Genomic DNA, 18,834 nt, shown 5'->3' with positions numbered 1-18,834 from the left:
ATTTTTACAGTTGAGTTTGACAAAAACAAAATCAGCAGTGTCATCTGCTGTAGCATAGTGACAGGTTTTCAGATCCATAAGAGCTGCTCACGGGCTGTTCCACCAGTTACACTTAATAAATGACAGTGTGTGACTTTCACAGTCTTAACCAAGTGTCTTAAAGTATGTCCACCAGAGGACGTTACACATAAGTATAAAAATCATACAACAGGTAAATACTTCACCTCTGTTTAAAATCAAACCTGTCAATCAAACCATCCTCCATAATCTTATACAAAGTCATCTGGCACTGTAACTGTGTATAATTGTGTATGCATGTATATACGTGTGTATACTCTTATATAAATATATAATGTGTTTTACATGTCTGTTGAATCGGTACACTGAATTATACTGTTTTATGTGAAATATATTGTTTTATGTAGGGACTAAAGATGGAAATTAGCCTTAGTTATAATCTTGCTTATTGGCACATATTGTGTTTATTAATATGCACTGTCCCCTTGGAAAAAAACAACTTCAAAACCACAGGAAACAGGAAATAACACCCCACAAACATCCCACTGTGACATCCGTGTATTTACTTATGTACACAATAAATAAGGTGTTTTCTGATGTGAACATGACGTCTAAGTTACTGAGACCAAGACACATCGCAATGGTAACACAGTTTAATATTGATGTCAAACATGGCTGCCCTGCTGTTACCATGGAGACAGCACAGTCTTTACTCGTCGGCACCGGGCGCGGTCTCGTCTTGGCTTGGTCCCGACATCTGCATGAATAGCTCTCGGAGCTCCGTCAGGTCATCGTCGAAGGAGGGGAGGGGTGGAGCCGAACGCTGCTCGCGCTCTTCGATGAAGTCCCAGAGTCGGACGTTGTTCATGAACTAGAACAGAGGACACACGGGTCACACACAAACAACACACAACCGGACACGAGACAGACAGGTTGGACATGTAGGATCTGCCCCTCACCCGGACGTTCCCCTCTGAGCCCAGCTGTTTGCGCGGCCGCTCTGGTTCTGCTCGGGTTCCATCGGGGAAGGCATGAAGGTACAGACATTTCCCTCCGAATGGACACGATCCACGTCCCTGATCGAAGTACTTACACGCCTTCTTACTGCAGACAGAACCACAGACAGGATGGTCACATGATGTAGATGCAAAACCAGTCACGTGACCTGTGACCTTTGACTCACCTGACCCCAGACTTGAAGAGCTCCACCAGGTGGTCTTTGTCGCTCTGATCCTCGACCCAATAAACGGACGGGATGACAAACTCCGAGATGACCCGACACTCTGGACACGACCTGAATGACACAAACACACAGAACGTATAAAGGAATCAAATAACATAAGATCATAATATCTAACTGATTGTATGAAGATAAACAGGGTATGGTTTGGATTCATTAGTCTTCACTGTTTTCTGTTATAGTGATCTCTTCAGATATGCAAGGCTGGATTAACATCCATCCTGAGCAGGGGGGTCAAACTCATTTTAGTTCAGGGGCCACATACACCCCGATATGATCTGAAGTGGGCTGCACCAGTAAAATAATAACATAGTAACCTATAAATAATGACAGCTCTATACTGATCCATTTTAGATCTGAACTAAAATAATTTAGACAATAAATTTAAATTGACAAAGATTGTTAATATCTTCAGTGTAATTTTTGGATTTTACAAATTTATCCCATGGACCAGATTGGACCCTTTGGCCGGGTTAGTTTTTGGCCACAGGCCATATTTTGACACCCCTGATCCTGAGGTCCCTGAAGTGTCCAGCTGTGAGCGAATCTGTTCAGATCTGTTGTTAAAAAGCATGACTTCTGCTTGACCTCTGACCTCCTGACACTGAATTAATAGATACACATTAAAGCTATACCGTATAATGTGGCATTTTTACACTTTTCTTTTGTCATCTTAAAAGGCTCCTAATAAGTGTGTGTCAAACTAAAATGTAAAAGAAATCCACCAGGTATTGAAACTCAAAAATGTTTAATTCTCATATATTTCTAATAAAAGTCTGACCAATCATTTTAGTCGGTCCGAATGAAATAATTGGCCGAACCTGACTGAGCCTCCTGTCAATCATCCATTACGGCCGTCCAGCACCCAATCCATTATTGCCGTCTCACATCCAATATGTGTACCTCTGAATCTGACGCTTCACTGGCACTGCTTCTCCTGTCAGTGACCACAGTCTACTGTCTAGGATGTGAATGGATAGAACTGACATGCACATGTGGAAGGGATTAAACGGATTTATGAACAGAAACAACAACTGAGGGGCACAAACGGGAGTCTGATCAGTGAAAGATGGAGATAAAAGTCCGGAAGTCAGCTGTACTGGACTGAACAGGTCTGCATAAAGGTCAGCTTTTATGACGGTGGGACTCATACAGGTGCAATTACATGGTGTCCCACAATGCATGATGATGTAGGATGATAAATGTATGGACTATGAAACCTCAAATGTCCACGGAAAATTCGCGGAGGCCGCGCGTTCACAGTGCGCGCGCCCATCCCCTGGGCACTACAGTGAAGACACTGACCCAGTACTGCACAGACCAGGTCTACTGATGAAACAGGAGCCGCAGGTCCGCGGCAGGTGGATGATGCATCTGATTACTGAGGGAGGGGTCCGCGGACATGCCAAAACAGACCGGACCTCCACCTCTGCTTCCTCCTCCGTTTCCATCGCGCATCAGATGAGAGGAGGAGAGAGGAGGGGAGCCTCAGTGCTCAGGCAGAGGGAAGGGGGCAGGGCTTTGGAGGGAGGCAGGTTGTTCATGTTCAAACTTTTACTAAGTGCTATGAGAAATGCCACATCGGTAGATATAGCTTTAAATATCCATATGACAACTTTTACCATTTTATTCGTATCACAGGGTCTGTTCATACACTTCAGTGATGATTGAATCTTCCAGAGTTTACAACATGTTCATATTGGATTATGAAGTAATTATGTAGTTCTGTGGTGCAATGTTTGTTTATTATTATCATCACTTTATAATAATTATCAGTTGTTCTGCTATTATCAAACTATACACACGCCTCATATTATAACATGATTACTTATTTATTATTTCTACTTTATTATTTATTTCCATTAGTACTTTCTAAAGTGCAATTGCCTGTTTCTTCACTACTATGTTTACAGTTACCGTTATTACTATTTTCTTTCCTTTTTGTCTTGTAATATTTCTTATATGTGTACATTCAGTGTTGTGCTGCTACTGGAACCTTAATCTCCAGAGGGCTCTGCCCAAGGGATCAACAAAGTTCTATCTAATCAAATCTAAATGTAAACTGTGATACTGTATTTATTTACTCAGAGAATAAAAACTAAGAAGGCAAAGCGCTGTTCAGATGCTTCAGTACCAGTTCACATTTTTAAAAACATCCATCTGTATTCTTACTTGACGATCTTGTTGCTGAAGTTCCTGGTGCAGCGCCACTGTCGGATGCAGGACAAACAGAAGGTGTGACAACATGACGACAGGATCCCAAACCGGCGGTCTGAGGGGTTCACCTTCTGGACCACCACCTCCATACAGATCGAACACACCTGGACAAAAGAGGGTCCATTATCACCATGACAACACAAGCACAATGCACCTGATGATGGACAGAAGGGACTCACCTTATCCTGACTGAGCTGAGCTGCAAACGCCTTCTCCATGTCGGCCTCGAAGGCCAGAAGACACATCTGAGGACACGGAGAAAAGACTACGTTCACACTGCAGCTAAAAGTGGTATAAATCCGACTTTTTTACCCACGAGAGAGTCATCTGACAGTCTGAACAGCACAAATCTGATTTTTCAAATTAGATCTGGGCCCCTTTCATATGTGGTCCCAAATTAGATACATATCTGATGTTTTACAATGTGACTTCAGTCAGAATTTCATCCGACTGTTATGTTACTGAAATACTACAGATGTTACAAATCTGTGCTGGAGGAACACGGGACACGGCAACACTCATATTTGCTGGGTTTGATGTCATGTCTTCTGTGCATGTTACTTCAGGACTGCAGACTGATCACACAGGAGTCTGACGGTATTGCATTTACATTATAATATAAACAACCACGAAAAAAAATCAGTAAGTTTGGCACTAACACCTGCAGTGTGAACATAGCCGTAGAGACAGACAGACAGACCATATGATAATAAACCAGTCTTACAAATATTCTATCAGAGACTGTAATGTTCACTGGATCAACCCAAGAAACAGAAACAACACAGCAGATGCCCCGCTGCTGTGGTCCAGATGTGGTCACTACTGGTTCCAAAAAGTCTATGATCCACACTAGTGTAAACACATGATCTAAGTTGGTGTTTCAGTCTGAATCTCAAATCCTGGACCTGTGGCTGAAATCCACCTTTTTGTGCGCTCTCCTCTGCTCCGCGTCGTGGGGGTGGAGCACCTGTAGCCCGCACACCTCACACACATCGCCATGGAGATATGGACAGGTGTCTCTATAGTAGCAGTGTCCAGCAGCAGCGTAGGGACACAACTGGGGCAGGTCCAGGTAAGCCCCGCCTTCTGGGGGAGGTGCTACTGTAGTACAAGAAAACACTGTCAGTTTAAGGTCACACATCAGCCAATCAGAAGGACGGAGTTCACTGTGGCCGACCTTCCAGCTCTGAAGAATCCAAACCCGACCTGATGGCGTCAACGTACGAGTGAGGAGCCGCTGCTGCTGCTGCCGCCACCGCAGAGACCTCTGAGGACGAGTGGTCAGATGGAGCCACAAACACACCATCTGCACCGAGAGCTGAGACAGACAGAGATGAACAGGTACAGACAGACAGGTAGAGGTAGATGAGTTAGACAGGGGTCAGAGGGAAACAGATGACCCATGAGACAGAACCTGGTTTTATATTAATTTTATAATTATAATTATATTCCTATTTCTCAACAGCAGGAATTTGTATGACTTTTAAAATATATCATATTAAATGTGTTTAAAACCATTGTTGAGGTGACTGACTTCCTGTCAGCTGCTACAGGACAGAGGTCACATGGTCTGGATTTCACACAAACCTCTGTCTCTGAGGACCAGTGTCTTCTTTGGTCCACCTCTAAGTGAAGCCCCACCCCCAGCTCCTCCTCCTCCAGCTGTCTGTGTGTCTGAGGCTCCTCCCCCTCTGGATGACGGTTTGATGTGGTCGTACCTGCAGATACAGGAAGGTTACCTGTTCAGTCTGGGTGTGTGTTACCTGTCCAGGTGTGTGTTGACTATCCAGGTGTGTGTTACCTGCAGCGCTCTCCGTAGGCACAGTTTCCTCTCTGGTAGTACTTGCAGATGGTTGATGGTCTGCTGGTATTCGGGTCATGTGAAAACAGACAGCGACTGCCCTCTCTGCACACGCCGTGGAGGAAGTACCTGAAACACATACACCTGTCACACCTGGACCACAAGAACCTGTGCCCCTTCATTAATCACCTCTGAATCTCAATGGGAACCTTCAGAATCTCCTCAAAGATCCTCTAAAACCTACTGTCATTTCCTAAATATGTTCTCAACAGATTTTCAGTCTGATTTAAAAGGTTATGAGTTGGTTTATACTTTCAGTTTTCGTTGAAGTGTCTCTAAGACTGTTCGAGACAGTGACAAAAAAAAATTAATGAATGGTTTCATTCCGAATATAACAATTGAATCATCCAGCTTTTATAGTGTTTCCATGGAGACAACAACTGGGACTCATGGGTAATGTAGTATTATTTAGAGTCAGGGTTGATTAGAACCACATGAGCGCTGTTAATCCCGTCCAGAACCTTCTCCTGTTACCAGTCTCTGTCCAGAACCGGGACGTCCAGAACATTCAGACTCAAATAAATTCACCTGTCAGCAGCCAGAGGTGCTCTGTGATTGGCTGTTCCGCTCAGGTGTACAGCAGTGTTTTTACTCTTTACTGTGATTAATCATGATGTTAATCCAAACAGACGGACTGACAGTGAACGTTCACTTTCTGAATATGATGTTTAATGACATTAAAATCGTATTGTAATAGGAGGGTCAGGCTAGCGGAACGCGAGCTAAAGGCTAAAAACATTAGCAACGCGAAGCTGACGTCAGTCCGAGGGTCCGCGAGACCCACGGTCGGACGGGTGACACGCACACGCGCTCACACTCACCTGCAGGTCACCTGTTTGGTGCCCATCTTCCTCGCGCAGATTGAGATTTAACGGCGTCTTCAAAGTTATGTTTCAGCGTCCTGGTTTAAACCTTCCGACCGAAACCTCAGGGGACAACACGAAGGTTCCGGACATGAAGGTTCCGTTTTCCTTCATCTTCTTTGTCAAAGCGCCACCGTTTGTTCTGGAGTGAGAACCGCACCAGGTCCACAAGTGGACTGGCCAGACTACACCAGTCAAACCAAACCATCTAAAATAGTGAAAAAGTGAATAGTGTGACTTTTGTTTTTGTATTGTATCTGTTTGTTTGTTTGTTTGTTTGTTTGTTTGTTTGTGCGTATTACTGGCTGTATAATAACTTGCCCCTAGGGGATAGTAAAGTACCTTGAACACTGAAAAGAAGAACAAAATGATAAACAAACAAAGAAACAAAAAAAATGAAATTATGAGCAACACGAGGAAAATAATATACAACAACAAAAAATTATTTAGATAATAATCAAAATGAACAAAATAATAAAGAAATAAGTAAATAAAACTAGGTTATAAAAAAAACATGAAGAAAATAAACTACAGTGTGAACCAAATAATGAACAAACTCAACATAAAAATTAATGAAATATTCAACAGCACAAACAAAATAATAAAAACCAAAATCGCTAATAAATTAACAAAAATGTGTAAAATAATATTGGTCATTCAATGTTGATTTTCTTCATTTCTTCAGCTTTGTTTTGTTGACTGTTTTGTTTCTTTGCTCATTTTATTTCATAAATCAAAAAAATGAATAGAATAATATTAGCCTTAGAACTAGACCTGGACTGGACTGGACCTTGACCTGGACCTAGACCTGAATGTAGACCTAGACTAGAACTGGACCAGTTACTGGACCTGGACCTGGACCTGAACATTAACTTGGATCTAGATCTTCTCTCCCTTTTGTGGTTCTGTTCTGGTTCTGGTTTGTTTCATCTTCATATCAGTACTTTTTCTTGCAGTGCAGTATTTCTTTCTCACACTGCAACCTTTGACCCCTGCAGACTGCATTCAGGCAGTCACTTGTTCAAATGGTCATGTGAGTTGAGCATCTCATGTTGTTTTCCACATGAGTCACACCTGAGCCGCCAGGATCAGGTCACAGTCTGACAGGTGAGATGGAAAAAGTGAATCCATCGCATTGTGAAGCTTTTACTCAGATTCAGGTCGAAAGAAGGAAGTCGATGGAAACGCTCACACGATGCAGTGATGATAGAGGAAAACACTGTCCCTTTACTGATTATCAGTTATGTTAATTTTTATTATTAATTTTATTAACCACTTTGTTCATTTTAATTCATTTTATTAATCATTCTGTTAATTTTTATTCATTAATATGTTATGGTAATTTTTTCATTTTAATGTAGTTCATTATTTCATTAATTTTTCATTTATGGGACATTTTTCATTACTTTGCTCCTTTTAGGTTTGGGTTATTTTATTAATTTTTTTTGTTTTCATTTTATTTAATTCTATTCATAATTTTGTTCATTTTTGCTCATTGTTTTGTTCATGTTGTTTATGTTTTTTGATCATTTTCTTCATTTGTTTATATTTGTTTTTGTTCATTGTATTGACTATTTTACTCATTTTGACAAATGTTGAAAAAAAACTGAAAAATTCAGAAATCTGGGTGATTCCGTTATTTATGTGGCTCATAATAAATTTTTAAAAGTCTAAATAAGAAATGTTTCTGGGAGTAGAGTTAAGATTGATTTTATTCAGAAAAGCAATGAAAAATGTATTTGACTGAACCTGGACCTGAATGTGGACCTGGACTGGATTGGACTTGGATTTGGATTTGGATCTCAACCTGGACCAGACCCATACTTGGACCTGGATTAGGTCAGGGCTGTACCTGGAGCTGGACTAGAACTGGACTTGGAACTGAACCTGGACCTGAATCAGGACCTGGACTTAGACTAGATTGGACATGGACCTTGCCTTAGACTTAGACTTGGACCTGGATCTGGACTTGACTCTGGACTGGACTGAGCTGGGACCTGGACTAGACATAGACTTGGATCTGAACTTGGACCTAGACTGGATTGGACTTGGACTTGGACTTGGACCAGATTGTTGACTTGGACCTGGACTGGACCTGTACTTGATTGGACTGAACGGGACCTGGACCTGGACCTGGACCTGGACCTGGACCTGGACCTGGACCTGAACTGCACCTGGACTAGACCTATAAAACCCTATTTGCTCTTGTAGATGCTAATATAAATGACTGTGCTGACCTCAGGTCAGACATGAGTCTCTAATGTTTAACATAGTCACTAAACTCATGAATTACAGACACATAAAACTGGATCCAGTGTATACCACAACACCAGATCATCCACCAGAGTCAGAGGGGTCCTGAGTGAGGCCATTAGGACCTGCTGTTAGGACAGTGGACGCATCTCATTGAATCAACAGTGGGCAACACTCACTCAATTGTCAATCACAGTAGCCACGCCCTTCATTATGCAGGTGTGTACAGGTGAGTTATTTGTGAATTTACTTCTGGGACATTAAAACCAGCCTGTAAACGTGTCTATTTCTACTGACTCGACTCAAGTGGACATTAGAGGAGCTCATTTAGGTTCAGTTTTCAGGATGTGGATGATTGGTACTGGCTGTTTTCTGGGACAATAGAACAAATACATCATTAATGTGAACACGTGAAATAGGCCTGTAACTGTCAGCGTCTATTTGTTCTAACACCGCCTGAGCTTTAACAAGATATAAAGAACAACATCAAAAGTAAATGTTAAGAGACTAATGACTATAAATCCATCATGACAGATTAACAAACAAACAATCAAACAAGCAAACAAACAGTGTTGATTATAAACATTCATTTTCATTCAGACCTGATGTGTGTTTACGAGCCTGAAGTTTATCATTAACACGTGAAGGAGACTCAACACTGAGCTGCAGGTCAGAGTCCGTTCCCATGGCAAAGGACCAAAGCAGTCTGTAGGTGAGCTGAGTCACGTGACTGCTTATCTGGCAGAACCTGCAAACTGATAGGCCAGAGCCCGGCAGTGATGTCATCTGATAGGCTGTAACCCAGCGACCAGGTGTGACAGAGAAAAAGGAGAGAAGAAGAAGAAACAGACGACACACTGACAGGACCAGACACCAAGACCAGGACCAGGGCCAGGCGCGGAAACAGGACCAGAACCAGGACCAAGGGCCAGAATTTAGACCAAGACCAGAAACAGGACCAGAACCAGAACCAGGACCAGGACCAAGGGCCAGGACCAAGACCAGGACCAGAACCAGGACCAAGGGCCAGGACCAATACCAAGACCAAGACCAGGACCAGGGCCATGACCAAGACTGATATCAGGATCAGGATCAAGACTAGGACCAGGACCTGAGAATGAAAACTAAGACCTGAGTCAGAATCCTGATGATTCTAAATGCTCAGTTCTTATTTTTAATGTGTTTTCAGTTTAGTTTATGGTAGATTAACAAGTGATTTAGTGATTTTATTTTCATTTAGATGAATTGAATTTAGCTTGTTTTAGTCTTGGGAACAGTTCTCAAGGTCTTATGAGGAAACTTTTGATTTATAGAGGCTGAAAGTATGGATGACATCAAACATAATTTACAAAGCGACTGTTTATTGAAGGTCCTGCATTGTACAAATACATTTTACTGTTGTTAAACATGAACCTATGACGTTTTACTTAAATGCAATGATCCTGGATATGAGGAGATGGATCGCAGTGTGATCCGGCTGAGTCACTGTCAGAAGCAGATCTTCTGTTTTTCTGTTCCTGACGAGTGTCCGAACTGTGGGGAGGAACTGAAGGGGCGGAGGCTGACCGAGGCCCCCGTCAGCCTGCCCTCCCCCCTCAGCAACGGGCACAAGAGCTGCTGCTGCCTCCTCCTGGCTCCATCATCCACAAACGATACCAGGTAAACAAACACAGGTAAACAAACACAAAACCATAGAAGCACCACTGGTAGAAGAAGTGAAAGTATCAATGCATGTCTGTATAAATACTCCAGTATGAGTAAAAGTATCACAGCATAAAGTACCAGTGGTCAAGTAAAAATATTAAATCCTTTCCTACAAGAAACAAAAACATCACAAACAGTTGTGTTTTATTTTAAGCAACTGATAAACTATCCATTGTGTCACTGGGGAGTGAAAAAGTACAATATTTGTCTCTAACAGAGTAATACTTTAACCAGTTACATCCATTTGAAACCACCTAAAATCACTTGAAATCTGTTGAAAACCAGCTGAGGCCAAAATTGAATCAAGCTGTAAACAGTTGAAACCTGTGGAAACCAGTTGAACCCTGTCAAAAGCCAGTTGAAATCAAAACTGAAAAGAGCTGAAGACAGTTGAAACACGTTGTAACCAGTTACAGTTAGTTGAAAGCTGTTGAAATCTGTCAAAAAACAATCAAAACCAAAATTGAAAACAATTAAACCCTTTTGAAACCAGTGGAAACCAAAATTGAATTTAGTTGAAAGTTAGTTGAAAACAGCTGAAACATGTTGAAGCCTGGTGAAACCAGCTAAAACCTGACAAAGGCAGCTGAAATCAAAATTGAAAAGTTGAAACCAGTTAAAATGAGTTGAAACCTATTGAAGCCATCTTAAACATGTTGAAACTATTTGAAACATGTTGAATCCAGTTAAAATCAATCAAAACCCACTGAAAACTCTCAAAAACCCATTGAAACCAAAATTTAAACAATTTAAAAACAGTGCAACTCCTGAAATAAGTTGAAACCAAAATTGAATCTAGCTAAAAACAGCTGAAACCTGTTGAAACCAGTTGAACTAGTTGAACTGTGTCCAACCAGCGTCTGTTCTTCTGTTTAACTGTAGGGACTTTGATGGAACGTCAGAACTTCACACTGGGATCTCAGACACTAAAGGTATGTGTTTGATTACAGTATGTAATGTTGCTGTGTGTACACATGGTTACACTAAACATGTGTGTAATGTGTGTAATGTGTGTAACGTGTACTATGGGTGACGGAGTGCTTAACGGGTGTGCAGGTGTGGTGTATAACTACACCCGTTCAGGTGTTCGTAGAGATGAGTCTGGCTGGGAGAGCTGCGTCAGCATCCCATTGGTCAGACCCGACATGTTCCACCTGTTAGCTCAGTGGGACCAGTACCTGGAGCGGTTCTCTGATGGACCAATGTGGGACCCAGCCTGGCACAGGTACACCTGAACACATCAACACCTGTAAATCTAAACACCTGAATAGTTCGACCTCTGAGTGACTGTCTCTCTGTGTCTCTGTGTCTCTCTGTCTGTCTGTGTCTCAGGTTCGATGACGACACCCATAATTGCTTCAGTTTCTGTCTTCAGTTCATTAACGGCGTCCTGGCAGCCGAGGGGCGGAGCTCCATGAGCAGAGATGCCTTCACTCACACTTTCATCCTGCCGAGGATGAGAAGGGTCTCCAAGTACACGACACTGTACCAGCACATCAAGAAGGAGAAGTATTACATGGTGGACAGACAGGAGGAGGAGCAGGAGGACACAGAGTGAGACAGATGGGACAAAAAATCTGATGAGCCATCTCAAAATACTACATTCCATTGAGTTTTTACATCCAAATCGGTGTTTATCTGTAATAACTTGTTCCTGTCAGTCAAGGTGGGGTAGTATTTGTCTGGATGAAGGACATGTGCTTGATGAGGACACTGGAATATTGACTGAATTTACACAAGGAAATAAAAACATACATGACATGTTAGATCAGAAATGTTGGACTGAATTGATCTGATTCTGGATCAGAGACATGTGGTTACACTGATCAGGTCCTCTGTTATTATATGTCACCGTATGAAATACTGCATCAAACTGAAACAGTGGGAAAAGCCCCGGATTCATTGAAATGGTGATGAATCATCCAGTGAAAAACAGGGAGTTTCATGTCTTCATTAATGATCTAAGTTTGAGTCATGTTTTTTTGTTTTCACTCACAACAGTTAAAATATACCTCTGCTGCTCTGAATGTATTTAGCCAATGTGAATGGAAGAAGCCTGAGTTTACTGTCAAGTAGAATTTTTTGTTTTAGCATAAATAAATGAAACGGGTCATGTGAGTGTCTTTATCCTCTGTTCTCTGATGTGATGTATAATGTCTAATGTATTACATTTCCCACAATGTCCCACCATGGAAAATACAAAAGGAAACAACTTTAACGACATCTACAAGGCCTCTTCGATTTGTTTTTAAGAGAGTGAGAGACTGACCGATTGAAAACATACATTATGAATACTTCATAAATGAGACCAAATAAATGAATAAATGCCATGAGGGGAGCTGACAGCTTCATTGTTTTTACTTGCCTTTTTATGAGGAAAAACAATATGCATATAAAACACAGCATAAAACTCTAAGGAGGAAAATACTCTCATTTTTTAGGAATTTATTATAATATTAACTCATTCACAAATAAATAAACTAAATAAAAACAACAACAGGATACTATGAGCTGTGGGGCCGGAACTGTTTTAGAAGAGTTAAGAGCAACCCGGACACAGATGGTGTGACACCGTCCGACAGCAAAAACAAGCCGGTACGTTTATGAATGACTGAAAACGGCTACAGCCGAACGAATCTAAAGGTACACAGCAAAGATTAAAACTGTCAGAATAGCAGGCTAAAAACAAACAAACAAATGAAACAAAGCAGAACAGACAATAATTCACACAAAAGCGCAATAACAGGTTTAACCGCGTCTGTAAACGAGTCCGTTTTCACGTAGACCGGTCCGCGCCATGCACGCGGAGTTTCGGCCTCCCCGAAGACGACCCCGGGTTTATCGAGGAGTACCAGGCTCCGCTACCGGTGAACCAAAACCCGGGGGGAAACCATCCACTTCCGAGCCGACCTCATCAACCAGCACGTCCTGGTTCGGGATCCAGATCACATCCAGAGCATCTACAGCCAGGTCTGAGTGAGTCCACTTAAGACTAGATATGAATGAGTCCATTTTAAACCAGGTCTGAGTGATTCCACATCACATTAAGCCAGGTCTGAGTGAGTCCATTTAAACCAGGTCTGAGTGAGTCCATATCACATTAAGCCAGGTCTGAGTGAGTCCATTTAAACCAGGTCTGAAGTGAGTCCACATTACATTACAACCAGGTCTGAGGAGTCCACATTACATTAAACCAGGTCTGAGTGAGTCCGCATTAACCAGGTCTGAGTGAATCCACTTAAGACTAGATATGAATGAGTCCATTTCACAACAAGGTCTGAGCGATTCCACATCAGGTCTGAGTGAGTCCATTTAAACCAGGTTCTGAGTGAGTCCACGTCACATTAAGCCAGGTTTGAGTGAGTCCATTTAAACCAGGTCTGAGTGAGTCCACTTAAGACTAGATATGAATGAGTCCATTTTAAACCAGGTCTGAGTGATTCAACATCACATTAATCCAGGTCTGAGTGAGTCCATTTAAACCATGTCTGAGTGAGTCCACATTACATTAAACCAGGTCTGAGTGAGTCCAGATTAAACCAGGTCTTAAATATACATGTGACTAACCCTGAGTTTTGACTGTCAGGCTGAACAGGTTTTGTTGTTTCAGGGTTTTTTTCGGGAAAGGCGTCTTCTCCAGAGCCGACCGGACCACAGCTCTTCAGCCAAAGTGAACCGTGAGTTTACTCTCTGAACTTATGACATCACCATCAGCATTGTCTGTCAGAGACGTGTGCTGTAGTCAGATGACTGTGTTTGTGTTTCAGAATAGAGGGTCACCTTCTGCCTGTCGTCTCACAGAGCAGGTCAGTGGCATCTCATCCTGTTTCTTCACATAACATTCTGTCTGTTATTGTTAAAATATAATACGAGCTTCTCATTTAATGATAAAAGACCCCGAGTCCTGATTGGTCACCTGGCACGTTCATTGCTCCTGCTGACTTCATCCTGATCACGCTGACCTGAATTAGATTCTGGTCCAGATTATTCACTGCTTCTATTTGTCTCTCATCTTTTGAAAGTGAAATGCACAAATCACTGCTGCAGTTGTTACTGTAAACATCAATTATCACCTTTAATGGAGTAGAAGATGGCCATTAACTGTTTTTTTATTGTTATTTTTCTCATGTGTAGATTCAGATTTTACAGAGATGTGTGTTTCCTCATGGTCTAAATCAGGTTGTGTGTGTTCCCAGTTAACAAAGAAACACAAATCAGAAAGTATTAATGATTCACGGATTTGTTCGTCAAATGTTCATAAACTGTTTCTGATTGTGGTCTGTTGTCTTTTAATGTAAGAGGAGGCTGTATTCTGCTCTAGTTTTCAGAGTGTTCTACTGTTCTAGACTCAAATTATCCTTGTCTTCTGTTTTGGCCCAGGTATGAAGACCTGCTCAGGTGGGCGGGGCGAGCTCTGTCTGCTCAGGGATTGGACGAAGAATCTGTCAGTCAAAGGTTGCTCAAACTTGCTGAGCCTGTGACACTGGAGGAGATGAGATGGGAGGTGGGGCCAGGAGAGAACGGCCAAATGGGTAAAGAGGAGGACAGAGAGGGGGCGGAGACTGCACCAGGTGGTGGTGGAGTCAGCTCAGGTGTGGACGAATCAGAGATGGAAATAGACTGCAAGTACAGAGAGCAAGAACTGAACCCTGAACCAGATCCTGAGTCTGCCTCTGATACAGAACCAGATTGTGGTCTTGTGGTTCCAGGTCAGGGTTTTGTCCTGGTGAGTCTGAATCAGATAAGATGAGATGTGTCATTAAATACCACAGAGAACATTTCCGTGAACATCCACAGTGTTTGCAAAGTAGAAGAAAAACACTATTGAAACTTTTGAAAACAGTGAGAAACTTTTTGGTTTGAGGTGGAAGTTGTTGGTTGGTTGGTTGGTTGGTTGGTTGGTTGGTTGGTTTGGTTGGTTTGGTTGGACAGTTGGACATTTGGGATGGGACTTCTGAGAAGAACCACAACTTGTGTTTTGATTCTTGAAAGAACATATCGGTGAGATATAGGGACAATGGTCCTATTTTTTTAAGATATGAAAGTAGAGACAGTACATGTAGCCCCTTTAACCTGTCTTCCACTAGCTGTTGTCATGGCAGATGTTGCTGTAGGTCTGATTGTTGTTTTTGTCATCATTGTCGTTGTGCAGGTGCAGGGGGACCTCATTCAGATCCGACGAACTCCGTTCTCTCTCACTGAGTATCTGCAACTCAGTCTGGAGGAGGTAAAGCTCCAAACGACCCAAACTCCTCCCTCAATGTCCTGATGGATGAAATGTTTGGCTGTGATTCCATGTGTTTGTTTGTTTATTTGTTTGTCTGTTTTTCACAGGCGTTCTTTCTGGTCTACAGTCTGGGCTGCCTGTCTGTCTACCTGAACCAGGTACATCACTAGACTTACTCCTTTTTCTTAATGTTAGTAAATATTACACACATATATCACAGACAATTAATATCCAAGTAATAATAATCATTTAGACATACAATATCAGGGTTAAAGGTCAGAGGTTACAGCTATATGTGATGCTGCGCTGTGATTGGTCAGGAGCCCCTGTCAGTCATTCAGCTGTGGCAGACATTCCGGTCCCAGCGTCCAGACTTCGTCAGCTCGTACTCTGCCTATCATCACTTCCGCAGCAGGGGGTGGGTCCCTAAAGGAGGGAGCGGGGCCAAGTATGGCGTTGACTTCAGTAAGACACAATAAGCTGAATCATCATTATCTTCATCATCATCGTCTGTAACTGGACTTGTTTTGTTCTGTGTGTTTAGTGTTGTACAGGAAAGGCCCACCTTTCTACCACTCCAGGTAACACACAAACACACACAAAAACACACAAATATAAACACATAAACCTGACTCTTCTTCCTCTTCCTCCATAGTTTCTCAGTTGTTGTCGAGAGGGCTGGTGATGCCTTCAGGGGCTCAGCATTGCGTCCGTTTTCGTGGCGCTCTCTGGCAGCTCTCAGCAGGATCACTGCCAACGTTTCCAAGGTAACTACTCCTCAGTTCTTATCAGGCTCATACAAATATTTTACACAACATGTTTCTGTATGGTTTGGCCTTTCACCCACACAAAACACCATCCTGGGTGGAGATTCAGAGAAGAAAATAATAGCATGGAATTAGAATAAACTGTAAGGAGCGGCTGCAATCTGTGGGACTCCTTGTACACATCCAAGATTTCACCAGACTAATTTGTGTTTAGACTATGATCTTTCTAATCAGTTTGTTTGTTGGATGATATAAAATCACAGCATGGCAGCTCCTGTGACCATGGCTCCCTGAAGTAAAAGGAAGAAACAGAAGATATAAAGTAATGCACAATCAAAATATGTGCAAATTAGAGATATACTGTATGACAGGGTAAAAAAATAATATATAAAAGTAGTATAAAAATGCAAATGTAACAATGTAAACACACATGTAACAGTGTAAACAGTGCAAATACAAATATACTAAGAGTTATTGATAAGATGTTATCATTTGTTCTCTTTTTCAGTTTTTTATGGACTGTATACGTTAGTCATATAAATCTGGGGTAGGACAATATAAGCTCGGCTTCTTCCTTCTGCATTTAGAAACATAAAGTTTTCTTAAAGAAACACAATGAAATAGTTGTATATTTTATGACATTATTATTATTTTTTTGTTTTGAAGTTGTTTTTTTTTCCAAAGGGACAGTGCATATTAATAAACAAAATATGTGGCAATGTGAAAGATTATAGCCAAGGCTAATTTCCATCTTTAGTCCCTACATAAAACAATATATCTGACATAAAACAGTACAATCTCATTCAACAGACAAGTAAAACACATTGTTAACTTATTGTACCTTCAATATTCTGGAGTGTTCCGTTTAAATTTGTAATTTCCTTTTGCCTTTTGTTCACCTTTATATTTTATTTTTTCTTATGCTAGAAATAAAGTTTATCATTATCATACTATAATTTCACTAATGCATCCCCTGGTGTGTCTGCGTTTACTACATTTACTACATGCATTTGTTTTTTCTCAGGAGCTGATGTTGTGTTACGTCATCTACCCGACTGACCTATCAGAGGCTGAGCTGGACTCTCCAGAGTGTCTGAGCAGGCTGACCGTTCAGGTACAAAAAGGCCTTGTATTTTTAGTACAGTGTGTCCTCAGTGTCCAGGTTTGTATGAGTCAGACCTTTCTTTATAATAAACTCTTTTGTCAGTACAATTGGTCTGTTTTGATCCACTCCTGTTTAATTTAAAACAAACTCAACGCCTCCTGAAGCTCCTCAAAAGCTCTCAGTAAACGGCTCAGCAATAAACTATTTTATATTATTTTATGATAATTTCACCAGTCTACAATGTTTTGTAAAAGATATGCCTCAGAGATTAGAGGTGTTAAATCTTACATAATTTAATCAGATAAATGTAAAACAAATGACCAAAGTGCTGTTTATCTGATATTTTCACTGTATATGATAAAGTGTTATTCCACATATATATTTGTTTATGTCCATTAATCCAACAGATTTTTAGATGTTCCAGTAAATAGAACCAGTAAAGTGAATACTGTGCAGACAGTGTTTTCCCTTGGACTCAAACCCATTCTATCATTATTTCACATGTTTCACATTTAAACATAGACTGTATCTGAAACTACAAACAACAGACAAAATGTTATATTGCAATGACTGTTGTCATTTACATCAAAATTTGTGAAATATCCTGTTGTTTATTGACTGACATAAAGAATTTAAAAACATGAATCATACTTTCATTTGGTTGAATAACTAATAACTGATCTAATTTATTTAGATTTAATGTAGCGATAATATTTGTCAGAATAAATAAAATAAGTGCATGGGACAAATTCAATAAAATTGAAAAATATAAGGACAAAATAAATAAAAGATTTGCATCAAATGCAAATTAAGTATCACTTCTCTTCACCTCATCTCCACTCAGCCAATGACAGAGAGAGAGGTGCTTCAGCTAGAAACTGAATTAGTAGAAAAAAAGTTATTTCCTGATTCTGTCTCTGATTGTAAAATAAAAACTGTAACTCTGCATCTAACGACAGGTATGTTCAAGGCAATGGGCTGACAGGTCTGTGGAATGATTGTTTTGTCTGAGAGCTGTTTGTGTCGCTCTGCCCTTGAAGTGTGTAAAGCTGTGATCGGCTGAAGACATAAGGTTGACACCTAGAGAAGACCTGAACGGCAAAATGAGAGGGGGGGAAAAAAAGCCAAACCTTTTATCTGTTAAATTTTCTAAAATTAATTAACCATCTGGAATAATGAGCTAAAACATCACTGAACACATTTTGGGTTTTTGTACAGGAAGTGATCGTCAGCAGGTGGGTCTCCTCCAAAGAACGAGCCGAACAAGATGACTTCTGATTGGCTTCGAGGAGGCTGGGCGGGGCCACTGCGCAGATGGAGAAAAATCTGACATAACATGGCTTGTTGATGCATGATTAATGATGCTAAAAAACAACAACTGTTCATTTATATCTTTATCCAGAAATAAATGGGATGTTAAGACTAAATGAACCTAAAACATTTGTGGGTCAGCTTATAAAATTATTCATGTATTTATTTACAAAAATAATAAAAATATCCTGAAATGTGTTTGTGATCTGATAATTACACAAAGAAATCAATATAAACATGTAATTGATCAAAACACACGTGTAGTTTT

The 18,834-nt window shown here is 41.0% G+C and overlaps 3 protein-coding genes across 4 annotated transcripts; 2 read left to right on the top strand and 1 right to left on the bottom strand.

The window, feature by feature from the left end:
* Positions 1 to 558: 558 nt before the first annotated feature.
* mkrn2 (makorin, ring finger protein, 2) lies at positions 559 to 6,287 on the bottom strand. 2 transcript variants are annotated; one of them, XM_030134184.1, is made up of 10 exons: positions 6,158 to 6,287; positions 5,277 to 5,405; positions 5,063 to 5,193; positions 4,653 to 4,793; positions 4,398 to 4,576; positions 3,655 to 3,720; positions 3,431 to 3,579; positions 1,202 to 1,312; positions 978 to 1,122; positions 559 to 889 (listed from the first exon to the last, which is right to left on the bottom strand). In XM_030134184.1, the coding sequence occupies exons 1-10, from the start codon at positions 6,181 to 6,183 to the stop codon at positions 728 to 730; spliced, it is 1,239 nt and encodes a 412-aa protein (XP_029990044.1). In that variant the 5' UTR covers positions 6,184 to 6,287; the 3' UTR covers positions 559 to 727. The 2 variants fall into 2 exon arrangements, with proteins under 2 accessions (XP_029990044.1, XP_029990045.1); XM_030134185.1 differs by having other exon boundaries at positions 4,398 to 4,573.
* A 3,305-nt stretch (positions 6,288 to 9,592) lies between these two features.
* On the top strand, positions 9,593 to 11,919 carry LOC115419426 (MKRN2 opposite strand protein-like). The gene is made up of 4 exons (XM_030134192.1): positions 9,593 to 10,111; positions 11,039 to 11,088; positions 11,213 to 11,381; positions 11,489 to 11,919. Exons 1-4 carry the CDS (start codon positions 9,909 to 9,911, stop codon positions 11,712 to 11,714), a joined length of 648 nt encoding a protein of 215 aa, XP_029990052.1. The 5' UTR covers positions 9,593 to 9,908; the 3' UTR covers positions 11,715 to 11,919.
* Positions 11,920 to 12,708: 789 nt separating this feature from the next.
* On the top strand, positions 12,709 to 18,764 carry tsen2 (TSEN2 tRNA splicing endonuclease subunit). The gene is given in 13 exon segments (XM_030134195.1): positions 12,709 to 12,998; positions 13,000 to 13,035; positions 13,037 to 13,126; positions 13,767 to 13,833; positions 13,929 to 13,962; positions 14,537 to 14,882; positions 15,309 to 15,383; positions 15,491 to 15,541; positions 15,704 to 15,848; positions 15,928 to 15,964; positions 16,039 to 16,150; positions 17,175 to 17,264; positions 18,474 to 18,764. Coding segments are annotated over 13 exon segments (1,188 nt in total). The 5' UTR covers positions 12,709 to 12,953; the 3' UTR covers positions 18,534 to 18,764.
* Positions 18,765 to 18,834: the final 70 nt, after the last annotated feature.

Source organism: Sphaeramia orbicularis, chromosome 5 (assembly GCF_902148855.1).
Source record: "Sphaeramia orbicularis chromosome 5, fSphaOr1.1, whole genome shotgun sequence".
NCBI classification, from domain to species: Eukaryota; Metazoa; Chordata; class Actinopteri; order Kurtiformes; family Apogonidae; genus Sphaeramia; species Sphaeramia orbicularis.
This window is presented reverse-complemented; position numbering and strand designations above follow the sequence as displayed.